The 14,623-nt window shown below is 36.6% G+C and overlaps 2 protein-coding genes across 2 annotated transcripts in view; one reads left to right on the top strand and one right to left on the bottom strand.

The window, feature by feature from the left end:
- The window catches only part of rb1 (retinoblastoma 1), a 36,934-nt gene that overhangs the window by 17,167 nt on the left and 5,144 nt on the right, over positions 1–14,623 (top strand). The window contains exons 18-19 of the mRNA XM_067424524.1: positions 5,565–5,680; positions 12,391–12,503. Coding sequence (XP_067280625.1) covers positions 5,565–5,680; positions 12,391–12,503 — 229 coding nt within the window. The remainder of the gene's footprint in view (positions 1–5,564; positions 5,681–12,390; positions 12,504–14,623) is intronic.
- Positions 2,206–4,481, bottom strand: lpar6b (lysophosphatidic acid receptor 6b). The gene has a single exon (XM_067424527.1). The coding sequence runs from the start codon at positions 3,823–3,825 to the stop codon at positions 2,794–2,796; it is 1,032 nt and encodes a 343-aa protein (XP_067280628.1). The 5' UTR covers positions 3,826–4,481; the 3' UTR covers positions 2,206–2,793.

The raw sequence follows: 14,623 nt of genomic DNA, 5'->3' as shown, positions 1-14,623 counted from the left end.
CAGTCTGGAGCGCTTTCAGTTCATGCCTTTGGAAGCTTAATTTTCGTAGGAATTAATTTGAAAAGTTGAAACGCTCACTTTGCATGAATGCCATGTTGAATGTGACATGTTGAAAACGTGGAAATGTCTCCTTCTGCTGGCTGTATTCTTTAGCCTTTGTCCAAAAAAATCCATTTCATCTGAGGATTTTTTCCCCTAGAAATAAAATTCATAAATCTCTCGTCTCAGGGGGATATGAGGGGAAGCACGATCATTCGAATATACTCCCGGGTTTCTACTAATACAAAGCCATATGCAAAATTGCTGAAGTAACCCTTTAAGACCTCAAATGACATTTAAAATCAATAAATTTAATTCCCACAGGCATTAAAAATGTTAAATTGTTTGGAAGTAAAATAATACAACCAGTTTATTTTGAATATAGCCTTCATAATAAATAACTTCAATTTTCTATTAAGCTGTCTCCTTATCCATTTCTAATTCATATACATGTGTGTATGTATGTGTATGTGTATAAAATAGGGATGCAACAATACAGTTAGTCCAGGGTTTAATACATACCTCGGCTTTTAACCACGGTTTTCGGTTCGTTTTTTTGCTATTCTATTCTTAAGCCACAGAAACAGCAAGAAGTTAAGGAGAAAAACAATTTTTTGATTGCAATACTCTTTCTTTTACTTACAATAGCTGAAAAACCTTACTTAAAATATTCTTTCAAAAAATACCTTGTACACATTCCTAGTGTATTGTAAAATACAGAATACATATATACAAAGATTTACACTGGCAGCTCAGAGCTGTACAGTAGCGTTTAAGTGTGAAATTGAATGAATAAATGTAAAAATAAAACATTACATAGACTTATATACATTGTTTCTTAGCTACTGCAATTGTTTTTCAGTCAAGAGCAGTAATATATTTTCTCTATCATTTGTTGTATTGACATTTAAAGGGATAGTTAACTCAAAAATGAAACCTCCGTCATCGAGAAATGAATACAGGTTTGGAACAATATTAGAGTGAGTGAATAATTACATAATTTAAGAGGTGAACTGTCCCTTTAAGGACAGCGTTTGCTGTGCTGATGTCAATAGAAGACCTGCGTGCATCTAATATACAGACATATGCCGATTTTACTTTCACTTTAGGCATAACTGACTGTGTTTAGCCTTGTGTGTATTTGGCACTATTAGCGCAGTAATACGACTACTTAGTCCAGTTATCACGTGTTTGACAGGCGTTTATAGTGCATACGCTGGAAAAGCTCGTGTTAAAAACTTGGATGAATGAAATGTTTAAACGCATGCAAATAATGAACTTTCTTGATTGTGAATGACTATAGTGTTCCGTGAGTATAACTCTAGCACTAACGTGAGATGTGAATGTATGTTGCGTTGTTCAGTATATTGGGATTGAGGCAAATTATAGAATTTGTAGAATTATTTTTATTTAAATGCAAGACCGGAAAAAACGCAATTCACAAGCGCGTATTGAACCATGAATGCCGTACCGAACGGTTCCATATTATATTGAGTATTGTGTCATCCCTAGTAGAAAACAACGTTTGCACACAAGAGGCACCAAGATCACATGCAAAGCCTGTGACCTATCACATACTGTTTAAAATGCCCTTCACAGCTACGATTTGAGAGTGTGGCCCCTAGGCATGTGTATGAGTGAAATTCTGCATCGGCTTGTTCAGTCCTGTTCGACACTCCAGAAATATAGTTTTCTTTTTCGATTTGAGTTATTCATTTTCTACATGGTATATTTAAAAAAAAAAAGGATATTTAAAAAAATAAATGAGAGTATAAAAATCAGAAATCGTCATTTAAAAGAAATACTTGAGCTACTGCTGGGTAAATCCCTAAATGCAAAAAAGGTGGCACACCCTGCAGACCTGTTTCTCATCAGCTTAATTTCTCACAATGACAAACCCTGATATAATTGCCGTCATGCTCTGTGGGTCACTCCCTTTTCCTCTTGCTGTTTTTTTCTCAGACTGAGCAGATGTAATGGAATTTGTACATCATAATAGTGACTTTGGTCAGAAAACATTACCTTAAATTGTATGGTATCTTTTATTTATTTGTTTGTTTGTTTTTTTATCCCCAGTGTCATTTGTTCTAAGAGGCTGGAAGTTTTGGTGAAAATTACTAAACAAAAAACAAGAGGTTTAATGAACCATTTAATAGTCATTCATATATTTAAATGTAAAACAAAACAGATGAAGATTGCTTAGATTGTAACACTTTACAAGGTTCAATTAGCTAACATGAAATGACAATGAACAATACAGCAGCCTTAAATACAGTTTTACAGCATTTTGTAATCTAGGTTAATGTTCATTTTTATATGTTCATTTTGTATTCACAATGTATTTTGAACAAACATGAATTAATAATGAAAAATAGTATTTGTCTTCATAAAGTAACATTAACCTGGATCATTAAATGTTGTTAAAAAATACCTAATCCATTAACTAATGTTCAATGGGTTTCGGTATAAAGTCCTCCTATTTAGACTCTTATCAAGACAATTTGAGGTTTATTTAATCTATTGTCTGTCTTGAACTTTCAGGTCACAGTCAAATACACTTCTTTTACAGTTTTTAGATCAATAATTGTTTGTTGTAGCACCAAAAATATACTCAGACTTTGTTTTTGTCAGTAGTCTTCAGTCAGTCATCAGTAAAATATATCCTGTGCCAACCAATTGCTAACATTGGCTGAATATGTTGAGTATTTGGTATAAAAATGGTATAAAAAATCATATTGTCTGCCTGACTTTAGGTCAAATTGTAGACTCTTCAATGATGAATTTAGCTTTCAGAGATAGGATTTTATTCACTGAATTGCTTCTGTTATCACCATTGTTAATTGTATTGTTTGTGTTTTTGGAAACAACATAAGACTTTCGTTTTATAGAGTTCTGAATCGTCTCTGAGGTGAAGTAATAGATCACCGGGTCAAAACAACAGTTGGTCACAGCGATGCAGAATGCGACTGGATAAATCTTCCGGACCACTGACTCTACAGTGCAGTTCGTAATAACCTCACTTCGGACTAAGGTGTAAAAGACAAGATTGACATTGTACGGGATGAAGCAAAAACAGAAAATGAATAAGTGCACTATAATCATACGCAAGATCTTGGCCTTGTTCAGCTGCCCTCCACGGTTGATGCTCTCTGGGTTTCGCAAGGTCTGCAGGACCCTCACCGAGCAGATAAAGTTGATCATCAGTGGAATCAAGAAGCCCACTGTCTCCATAAACACCACAACTTTTGATACTTTGGACTTCCACTGCGAATTTGAATAGTTTTCAAAACAGTACGTTTTGTTGTTCGTAATTGATGTGGTGTCCATCACAAACCCTGCGGTTAGGCCTCCCGACAGCAGAACCACCCAGATCGCACAGCAGGCTATTCGAGCATTGCGCTTGGTCCTCAATGTTCTAGATGCGAAGGGATAAACGATTGCCAGGAAGCGATCCACGCTGATGCACGTGAGGAAGAGGATGCTGCCGTACATATTGGTGTAGAACAAGGCCACTGAGATCTGGCAGAGAGCTTTACCGAAAGGCCACTCACGGTTAATGAAGTAGAACGTCCTGAAAGGCAAGCTGAATACAAAGAGGATGTCTGAGGCCACAAGATTCATCATGTACGTTGTGGTCTCGTTGCGCATTTTCAGTCTGCATAGAAAAATGTACATGGCCATCATGTTGAAGAGGAGACCGAGAATAAAGACGATACTGAAAACCGAGCTGTATAACACATATTTAAAACCATCTTTGATGTCACAACTCTTGTTCATGGTCATCATTAACGTTTAGAGTTTGGCTTAAAAGGAGTCAGTGTCCTGTGTTGCTTTCAAAAGTCAGAGAACCACAACATGAAATTCCATGGAGATCCATGTAAAAGGAATACAAATCCAGTGTGTATACATTTCACAGGGCTTCCATAAGAAACTGCTTACCGTTCAGGTGTTGTGTAATCCGACTGTCAATGTGCAAAGAAAGTTCACGAGTAAGCATTTGCTTGAGTCACATTCGTTTACCTTCTTTCTCTTCTCAACAAGGTATGGTGAATGCTCTGTGTATGTTCTTAAATGAATAATTGCCTTGTTGCAGTCACAGGAAGTTATCTAGTTGTTTACTCTTCATATCCACAGTTCCGAAGTGCTCGTAAGATTTGTGACACTAATAAGACTTCAATCTTTACCCTTTGATGTATAGTGGATCCATACCATGTTGTTTTTCTTCACAAAGAAACGTGACAAGATATTTCCATAAATCAGCCAGATCATTTCAGTGTCTTGTTCCCTTTTCTTGGCTTCCCTTTACTGTTACTTATGGCGTGATGATCTTCTTTGCCTCTTCGAGATCTTAGTCATAGTTTGTCACTTTGTTGTGGTCATGTTGAGGTATTGAGTTCCCAACCTACTGTTCAGTCTCTAGTTTGCACAATAAGATGTGCATCCGTGTGGAGGACTGGAGAGCAAATGAAAGGTTGGGGCTGGAGTTAAAGCACCTCCTCTCTGTAAATGTAAATTTATGACTCCTTTGTTCCTCCCTCATGCACGTAGCACACTTTCAGAATGAGTTTCCTATACAGTTTACACGTTATTGGTTTGAACACCCACTGTAAGAATTATGTTTACACATATTGCAGTCTTGCAACATTTCTGTAATATTAAAGATAAAATCTCAATTATTCCCTTCGTTAAATCATATTTGTTCACCATTACAAACTCATAACTTGTCTTAGCTTGTTTTCTATACTGGATGAATAATAAAAAAAAACGTAATAGTGAAAAGTTTTTCAAATTAATATACCCTGAAATGCACGTTACGTGTATTATCTCATGTCTATACAAATGTATGAGGGAGGGGAGGGGGTATTGATTTGAACTTTCAGAGCTCTGCTAAAAAGTAGTTTGTCAGTTTGTGAAGTGTTTTTTTTCTTTCTCCCTTGTGGTTTTGTACTGACTGTGTGTGCGTGTGTATGTTATATAATAGCACATTGCTCATTGATTCCTAGGTACATACAAAGAGGGATTGTCAGTCCAAAGTTTGAATATTTAACTCAACGTGACATCACACATACTGTACAACACAATATGCGAACTCCGAGCTTGTAAATCAAGTTTACAACTCTTGATTTACTTTGAGATTTAATTTACTGTTTGCTGAACCTGGAAGCTATTTGAATGAAATTATTTAATTAGGAAGCTAGCAAATATATATACATTTCCAGGTGTTTTCGGAGAGTCAACATTTATTTACCTTTATTCAATTGGTTTTTTTTTTTTTTTTTACTATATTTTTAGTTACATGACTACCTGCCTGTTCATTGGTCTTGATATACATACACACACAACAAGGTTGGGGGTGTAAATTAAGTACTTCAGACGAATTAAATTAATTGATTTATTAATCAAATAGGTCAACTGAAATGACAAACTATTATAACCCATTCACACATTTTATCTTCTAATCAGTTCACTATCCCTTACTCTCGGTATTAGATCAGTGATGTAACGCAATGTCTTGGTCTTTGCAGGACTCTCCTCTATTTGACCTCCTCAAACAGTCTCGTGAGGAAGGACCTGGTGAACAAGCAGAGCCCCCCGCAACATTGAACCAACCCCTCTATCACAACCACACCGCTGCTGACCTGTGAGTCATTTCTTAAAACTAGTACTATGACCTGAGCCAGTCATAACATCCTTTTTAAAAAATATAGTCATAAGTTTAAAAAAGGGCTAGTTAATAGGCCTAGTTTAAATTTAGGAATCAAATCTTTTGGAGTCACTCCACCACTACTCAAAGGATTCTACATGTGCAGCTGCAACGTCTGAAATTCATTCTCATTAAAGAGGAAATGTGACCCTTCCTAACATAGGAAGTTATTGCTCAAGCAATGATGAGAGAGCAGACAGAATCAGATTTTTCGGTCACTGTGAAACCTCATCTGAATCAACATCTTTAGCAGATTTTTTTTTTTGTCAGGATCAAACATTAGGATCTTATCAACCTTTGATACACAAAATACCTCTGCACTAATTAGAAAATTGTTTAGCTAAAATCTTCACTACCAGAGAGGATTGAAATTCCTTGAATTCCTTGATTGAATTACTAAATAATTTGTGTGTGATTTCACTGACTTTTATCGGGGCATTTTGAAAGGATTCATTTTAATTGGTCTACCTGTAGCTAAAAAATTGTGTGCATGAACATTTAACATCAAGATTATGGTCTGATTCAGGGAATCCATGAACTACTAAATATTGATTTATTCTGATAATATATTTCTAAATTTTGATTCATGGGCCTATAATTTAGTTCAGTGGTTCTCAACTGGTTTGGCCATGGGACCCACATTTGAACACTTGAACGCCAAAATGAATGAATAACAGCATAAGGTAAGGCTAGATAGCAGTCCCAAACTAATATTTGTTAATACAATAGTTAGTATAAGCCACTACCGTCATCAAAAATAAGTGAAAATAAAAAGGTATATTGGAAACCACAGACATCATGATAATACACAATACTAACATGAACGGTTAATAAAATATATGGACACTGATCCTGATGAATAGAATGAACATTATACCTGCATGCAAATCCTTCCCAGCTAATTAATTATGTACCAGTTAATTCCTTTATTTGTACTTTTCGGTCATCTTGGAATGGACTGCATTTATATAGCGCTTTTATCCAAAGCGCTTTACATTTTTGCCTCACATTCACCTATTCATACACCGACGGCGATGTCAGCCATGTAAGGCGCCATCAGCTCGTCGGGAGCAGCTGGGGTTAGGTGTCTTGCTCATAGACACTTCTTTATATATAGTGAAATAAAGTGCCTGCCTCCACATTTTCATGCACAATTTGAAAGTATGCGCCTCGTGCACATAAAGTTTGTTTTTCGGAGGGGAGAGACTTTTTTGTTACGAAAATAATGTTAGAAGGCACTGACGTATAGCCTGATATCTCTCATCTGACATCAGACATTGAATTATGATAAGACACAATCAAAGTTTTTCTCAAGTTGACTAGTCAGGAGAAAGCACTTCAGGGCGTGCAACCAGCAGAGATAGTTGTTAAAATAGCCTTTGTATAAAATCTGATTAGTCATAGTTCAGTGTACTGCAGCACCATGAGATTAATAATAGTTTCAGGGAACTTTTCATGAGAACGGAGTGGCGTGCTTCCTTTTGATGAACAAGCAGAACAGGGAACCAAAAACTCCTGGGGACTTTTGAGGTTGATAACACAAGCATATAGGTTATTAAGCCAGGGGCCTATGGTCTGTGATTAGTCTGTTAGTCTAGACTGAAATACAAGGTCACCCACTTACAAAGCCATATGCGCTAGTTTTGCATGTGATGGTGGAAACAGTTGATATTTCATGTTAATTCATGATGCATTTATTTACATGCATTGATTAAAAAATACATATACATAAACATGTAGTACACATACATGTACACCGTTTTTTTTTATAAAAGTAATCATCCCCTTTGAAATCAGTAGTTTCAAACAAATTAGCGGACCAATATTTAAATAATCACTGTTAGCTTTCTCCCTCACGGAGTTAACTCTCAAAAGCCACTGTGATTTGGATCATTGAATCAGTTAGTGTGGTTTGTGAATAAAACTTTCTTTTGAGCCAATACTTTTCAGTGCATACGTTGCTCTGATTCTAAAGCTAAATGATTTGTCCACCTTAATCACTGATTAAACTCATCTGACTGATTCAGTGATCTGGTCATGGTGATTCTTGAATTAAAAGTGGCATAAAAGTTCTTGACATTACAGATTAACAATTCTGTTAAAAAGTTTGGGGTCAGTAAGATTTTTTTATTTTTTTTTGTAGAAAGAAAGAAATAGACTTCAGCGAGGATGCATTCAATTGATCAAAATTGACAGCAAAGACATTTATACTGAAGATGTTAAAAGTTCTATTTCAGATAAATGCTGTTCTTTTGACCTTTTTAATCCCATTAATACAAGAATCTTTAGAGGAGTCATGTTATAAAGGGGTCAGACAGGGCTGGACTGGTAATCTGGCATACTGGGCATTTTCCCGGTGGGCCGCCGCACCGCCGCAACCTTTTTTACAAGGTTTTTTTTTTTTTTTTTTTTAGCACAGACTTGCCCATCATGCAGCGACAGCGGCCCATTAGATTGTCTACTGAATTGACAGGCCAAAGCAAGAGAGACATCTCCTCCATATTAGGCATTTATTAAAATCTATTTATTTATTTTTATTTGAGTGCATGGCGCATGAAACTGCAAAAGGTGAATATACGTGCGCTGCCGCTGACGAACCTGCGCTAGGTTTTTGCTGCTCTATCAAGTATTCTCCGAGTTTTGTTTTATACAATTGTGTGAAATGGGAACATTACAGGTTTTGTGGTGAAACTAGCTGAAAACTGCCGCAAGCGTCTAAATGCATGACGAGGTGAAGTGGAAAACGGCAATGCAAACAACTACAAACTTGTCTCTTTAACACAACTACAATGTATCTTGCAGCTACTAACAGTGAAGAAATAAGGTGTTTTGGAAAACTTATTTATTAAAAATGTTGCTATTATTAGCCTATATATTGCGGAATATAAATCACTTTTATAGAGGCTGTTTTTGTATTTTCTACATGTGTGTTTAAAATATTTTTTATTATAAAATCAATAGTTTTTTATGGTTTATATACTATTTTACAAACCATTTACTAATGGTAATGTTAACGCTTGAAAAATATGATTGTTTTAAAAGGGGTAGCTGTTCGACCCAAAAATGTGATCTTTGACTCACCCTAATGTCTTTCCAAACCTAAATAAATGTATTTCTTTGTAATATAAAAGAAAATGATTTGAGTATTTTTTTGTTTAAACAATATTCAAATGGTAGCCTAACCAAAATGGCCTGGTTGCCAACATTCTTCAAAAAACCTTCTTTTGGGTTTCATGGACAAGAGAAAGTCATAGAGGTTTGGAATTCATGATGGTGAGTAAAATGATGACAGAATAATAGCAGTAAATAGTAGTAAATTTACTGCATCCTAGCTCAAAATCAGTGCTTTACTGTCAAGTGCATTTCTGTGATACAAAAGAGCAATATTAAGTTTATCTGCGTTTGCAGTAAATTCGATAATATCCATAATTATTTTTCCTTGTCCTAGATTTATTTATTTACTCCAGTTTAAAGCAGCACTAGGTAGCTTTTCAACCTTCATAATATATTTTCAAGACTATTGTGATGATACATCGACTTACAATAGGTTGAATGACACGTCTGCCATAGCCTGATGGGGTCTGTATCGTTTTTAATCGTACTTTTAAACTTCGGGTTTCGGGTAGTAACCCGAGAACAAAAAGAACTACAAAATTCGACTGCTTTATGGCATATACGTCACTTCCACCAACACCCACACTTCCTTAAATTCGGACGTACGAGCCCAACTTTGTTCATCGGATAATATTGTCATGTCCGAAGCAGCACAGACAAATAAGAAAGAAAAGGTTTTGTTGGAGGAAAGCAATAAGAGGAAACGAAAAAGTGATGGGATTAAAGGCAGGACGAGGATCAACATTGGACCAGCGTTTGCTCGTTGGCGTGAGCTGAAGGAGGCGTGCCCGACCGACGCTGTCATGCTTATGATGATTGCCTACCATTCAAACATTGAATTGAAGTATCATATAGATTCTGTAAAACGGTAACCAATAGATTATAATGACGTTGGCTTGTAAACGTGAGCATCGCGATTATTTGGCGTTTCACACACGACGCCAGAAGAACACCTGCATGTGAACTCCTCCTGCAGTGTTCAGGGTAACTGTTAATGCTGCACCAACCCGCGGGGGCGCTTTTATGATATTATTTGGCCCGCCCCGCACCACTGTATATATTTTTTAAACCCCATTTACCGACCATTAAATAGACATACGGGGGTCCGCGGGTTATGAGACAACCCGCGCATCACTAGTTCAGGGCTATCAGGGTTGTCATGTCAACAAATGCACGCGCGATGGCATCCCCTGTTGTAGGATGACAGAGCTTACGACAGTAGTTGAGGACATTATTTTTTCCCAAAAGATACCAAGTGCTGCTTTAAGGCCCTAACTCCTAGCAAAAACATTCACTGGGAACTCATGGGCCGGTTGGGCTGGGTTTGCCAGGGCCGAATTTTAGCCCCAGTCCAGCCCTGGGGTCAGGTCCACTTGTTACATTTGTGTGGTTTTTACATTCAGAAACATCATAATGAATGAGTAATAGGATATTTTCTACATTGGTTTTGAGACTCTCTTCTTAACGCACGGATCTTATGGATGTGCCGCACTTTAGACTTGGAAGTAAACGGCCATGGCTATGATTGGATAACAGTTTTGCATAATAATTAGTTTCGGCTCCCCCGTCAGTACATGTGGGAATTGTTTTGAAAACGTACAATTTAGAGAAACGGCAACCAGAAAGATTTGCCCAAAGGGCTCGCAAAATGTCTTTATCAGACAAACACAATGATTTATATCTCATCCACCCGCAATTAATATGAATGCTATTTTTTTTATTACCTGGCCCGCCCGATCAGTGGCTATATCTGTGAATCGTGCATTCAGCAGCGGCTCACCCATAGAGGGAGCTGGGCTGCCGACCTGCCTGCCTGCCTGTTTTTATTTTATTATTATTATTATTTATTTTATAAAACATCGCCCGTAGCTCTAAAGATGAGAGCAGTGCACTTGCTGAAGCAGGTGCGAACGCGTGCAATGTTTAGTAGCACTAATGTAGTTGTGGGAGTTGAACTAGCCCGAAATTAAGTTAAATAGCTACGAAATTAGAACATTAGCAGAAAAACTCCTTGTAAAATCACTTGGACCTGACAAGCCTGAAGCGAATAGACGTGAGAAAAGGAGAACACCTACAAGAGAAGATTTTTCTGAGGTTGGTTCGATCGAAAGGCTGCTTGGCTAACTGGCTGTGGTTACATAAAGGCAATCTTTGTCTTCTCTTGCTTACCGTTTAAAATAAGTGCTTGTGATAGCTCGTGGACACAGACCTCTCTCTCTCTCTCTCTCTCTCTCTCTCTCTCTCTCTCTCTCTCTCTCTCTCTCTCACACACACTCACACACTCACCACATTTGCCTTTAAAATAGTGATCTCAGTGTAATGTTTTTTCTTCTTTTTTTCTAAGTTCTGTGCTGAATTACTTTTTTATACTAGTTGAAATGTTATCGTCAAGGGTTGGCATATTCTAAGATTGAGTGTTTGCTGCGCCATCTCTGAAACTTACAGGATATTCTTATTACAATAAACTTTTATATATCAAAGGATTAAGGGAAAGTTGATTTTTTGTAATAATATTGCACAATAGTTACTTTTTTATTTGATCAAATAAATGCAGCCTTGGTGATAGGGCTGCACGATTAATCGAAATCGAACTGCAATCGCGATTTGAGTAATGTGTGATTATGAAAGCTTAAAGGCTGTGATATTAATGAAATAAATAAATGCCCAGTTTGTTAGCAAAGAGCGGAGATTTTTTATTTTTTTATCAGGAGTAAACGCTGCTCCATCTGCAAGACTGCGAGTATGAGTCGCTTATAACGTGCCTTTGAAAAAGCAGGAGTCAAACATCTTCACAAAGTAGTGAAGAGTTCATAAACCTGTTCAACAAAAGACAACGTTTAATGACATGTTTAACTCACTTCATATCGTCAGTTGAGTGTGTGTGAGCTGATGTGGCTTCTCTTCACAAAATGAGGTGGACGATTCATTATTTTATAGTGCATTACATTATATGTCAATCAGCTCAGCACTGCATTATAATATACTTTATTATTATGAAAATATGACTTGAAGAACTCAAATACACCATATTTTGTTTATTGTCGTCATGTTTAATCAAAGCGTTTCTATATTCTGTTTATTTATCCTACAGCGTTAGTTACACATAAGGGATTTCCTGAAAATGAACGTCATTACTTCTCAGAGGCAAATGTGGCTTTTCTGCTCGAGGGCGCCCTCTGGCCTTCAGTATGAATTCAACTTTTGGTAATAAATAAGAAGAAAAATAATAATACTTAATAAATTTAAAAAAAAACGTAAGAAATAATACATTTATAGGACAATCCATGTTTTTCTTCAAACACATGTTTTATACACACACATTTCATTTGTAAAAAAATTAAATAATAATAATAATGGCATTTCAAACCGCAATCGCAATTTTAACCAGAATAATCACAATTATATATTTTCCCCAACTTGGTGAGCATAAACCTTACTGTAAGCACTGACATCCATTAGCTCTCTCATTTTTAATGTCTTTTCATTGGTAAATTGTAAATATATAATGTGTTTAACCTTCTCACCTTCCCCAGGTATCTCTCTCCTGTGCGGCCGAGCCGTCAACCCCCGTCAACAGAGGCTGAGCCCCTCACACCAGGCACCAAAGCACCCCGGTCAAACTCTTTGAGCCTTTTCTACAAAAAGTGTAGGTTAAAGCATAATTTACTATGGGAAGCCAAACACACCTAAAGTGGGTTGACATAGCTTTGGTGACGTCATTGGCGTGGCTCAATGGACTTGACATAGTGTTTGCTAGCACCACCAACTGGATAGCATGGCACAAAGTAATCTCACTAGCGCAGCACTGACCACATTACTTAATTCTTTACTGCCCTGCAGTTCAGGTGTTTTTCCCTGCACAAAACATCTTATTACATTTATTTTGCTAATCTTTCACATTACATTAGTAGTGTTTGACAGGCTACTTTGAAAAGCTGTTAGGTGTGTTTGGATTCCCATAATTTACTTTCACATGTCATGAGTTCTAAAAAAGTGCTTTAGCCTTTTTGTTACTTAATATACAAATGCGGTTCTTCAGATTTTAAGTGTAATTTTAGTGGCCATTTAAAGCAATGTTCCCTCTAATTTCTTTTCTCACTGGGCAAAACTTTTCTCTATTGGGTGGACATTTTGGTCACCTGAGCAAAAACATTCTTTATGCAAACACACACAAAAAAGGTGGTTTTATCATGCAGTTACAACTTTTAACTTTAATGTGCCATTTCTATTTTATTTAACCCTGGATGTAACTTAGTGATATAGTAAATACGTTTTTTTTTGTTTTTTTTGTTTAAAGCAGTTAATTCGGTCACTAAATTAAGCACATTTTAATTTGACTTATACTTTTTTAAATTATATTTGTTTTACAATGCTGTTAACATTTTTACCAATAAATACAATTAAAAATCTCCCACAAAACAGTTAAATTATTTATTATAATATAATATGCAGTTACACTAAGATTTTTTTTATTGGCGACAGGCAGCATTAAACAATCAAACTTAAATGTTTGTTTATTGCTTATGAATTTCCAAGATTTTCTGTATCAGGGTTTTTAGTTTTTTTAGTTTTTACTTTTTAATACCAAGGATCCATAAACAATCCCCTTGTGACATCAATTCTTTATTAGGCTTACAATATAATATAATTATAACAGCCTATAATATAATATAAAAACTAATTTATAGTTAGCTTATATTAAGTATAGTAGTATGTAGAATTATATAGAAGTATATATTATATCAGTTTAAATGCTTGAATTTGTTTAAGTAATTGAATATGTATAATAGCTAGGAACGTGATCATGGGAACGTGGGAACTCTTTTATAGCTATCTAATTATCTCTGACGCCCAAACCACACATCTATTTAAACTGACGTGTTACTAAGGCCTAGTCCACACGTACACGGGTATTTTTATTACCGGAGTTTTTCCTCCTCCGTTTTAAAAAACAATCGCGTCCACACAAGCACGGTTTTAAAATAAAATCTGTCCACATGAGAACGCAAAACTACGCTATGATTGGCTGCCTGATTTCCACATGGGTCCCATTCACTGCACCGATGCACATTGGACTGACTGAGGGATGCCATGGGCTCAAGTGAAACCCTTCTACAAGTTCCTTTACTTTGGACTCAGTGACAGGTAACTGTACAGGTGCAGGGCCGAAGTGGACTGTATAGCTTCACACACTTGCTTTACTATTTTGTATTATTGCATTCTGGCGCCTTTGTTCTGCAATACAATGAAATAACTGAACATCTGTAGGATATACATGTGATAAGCGCTGTTAGTGGAGTCCACCGCATAGAATCGACTCATGTAAATCAAAAGGAGATGTGGAAAATCTGACGTCAAACAAAGGAGAGAACGGCGCGCACTTCAGTTTAAAAAACCGAAATCTCCGGTTTCACCATCTACACGACAACGCTGTAACCGGAGTTTCTAAAAATCTTCACCCTGGCCGGAGTTTTCAAAAAAGTGCGGTTTTAGTAACCGGATACAGCGTTTGCGTGTGGACGAACAGCCAAACCGCGTAGAAAAAGCTGCGGTTTTGAAAATACCCGTGTTCGTGTGGACAGGGCCTAAGGTGTTTAGAGTTTGCACGCTACACTTTTGGTGAGTGTAACTGTAAATGTCACGCATAATCAAGCCACAATTTTTTTTTAAACATGGTTTTATTTCAAGGCCTCTCATATTAAGCTATTTGGACTGCAAACATGACTCACATGCGACATCTCTGTGAAACCTGTAAACCGCATTCAC

This window comes from Pseudorasbora parva, chromosome 18 (genome assembly GCF_024679245.1).
Source record: "Pseudorasbora parva isolate DD20220531a chromosome 18, ASM2467924v1, whole genome shotgun sequence".
NCBI lineage: Eukaryota > Metazoa > Chordata > Actinopteri > Cypriniformes > Gobionidae > Pseudorasbora > Pseudorasbora parva.
This window is presented reverse-complemented; position numbering and strand designations above follow the sequence as displayed.

Excerpts from the sequence above, each read along its gene's own strand:
- lpar6b (XM_067424527.1), bottom strand. The coding sequence starts at position 3,825 with ATGATGACCATGAACAAGAGTTGTGACATCAAAGATGGTTTTAAATAT.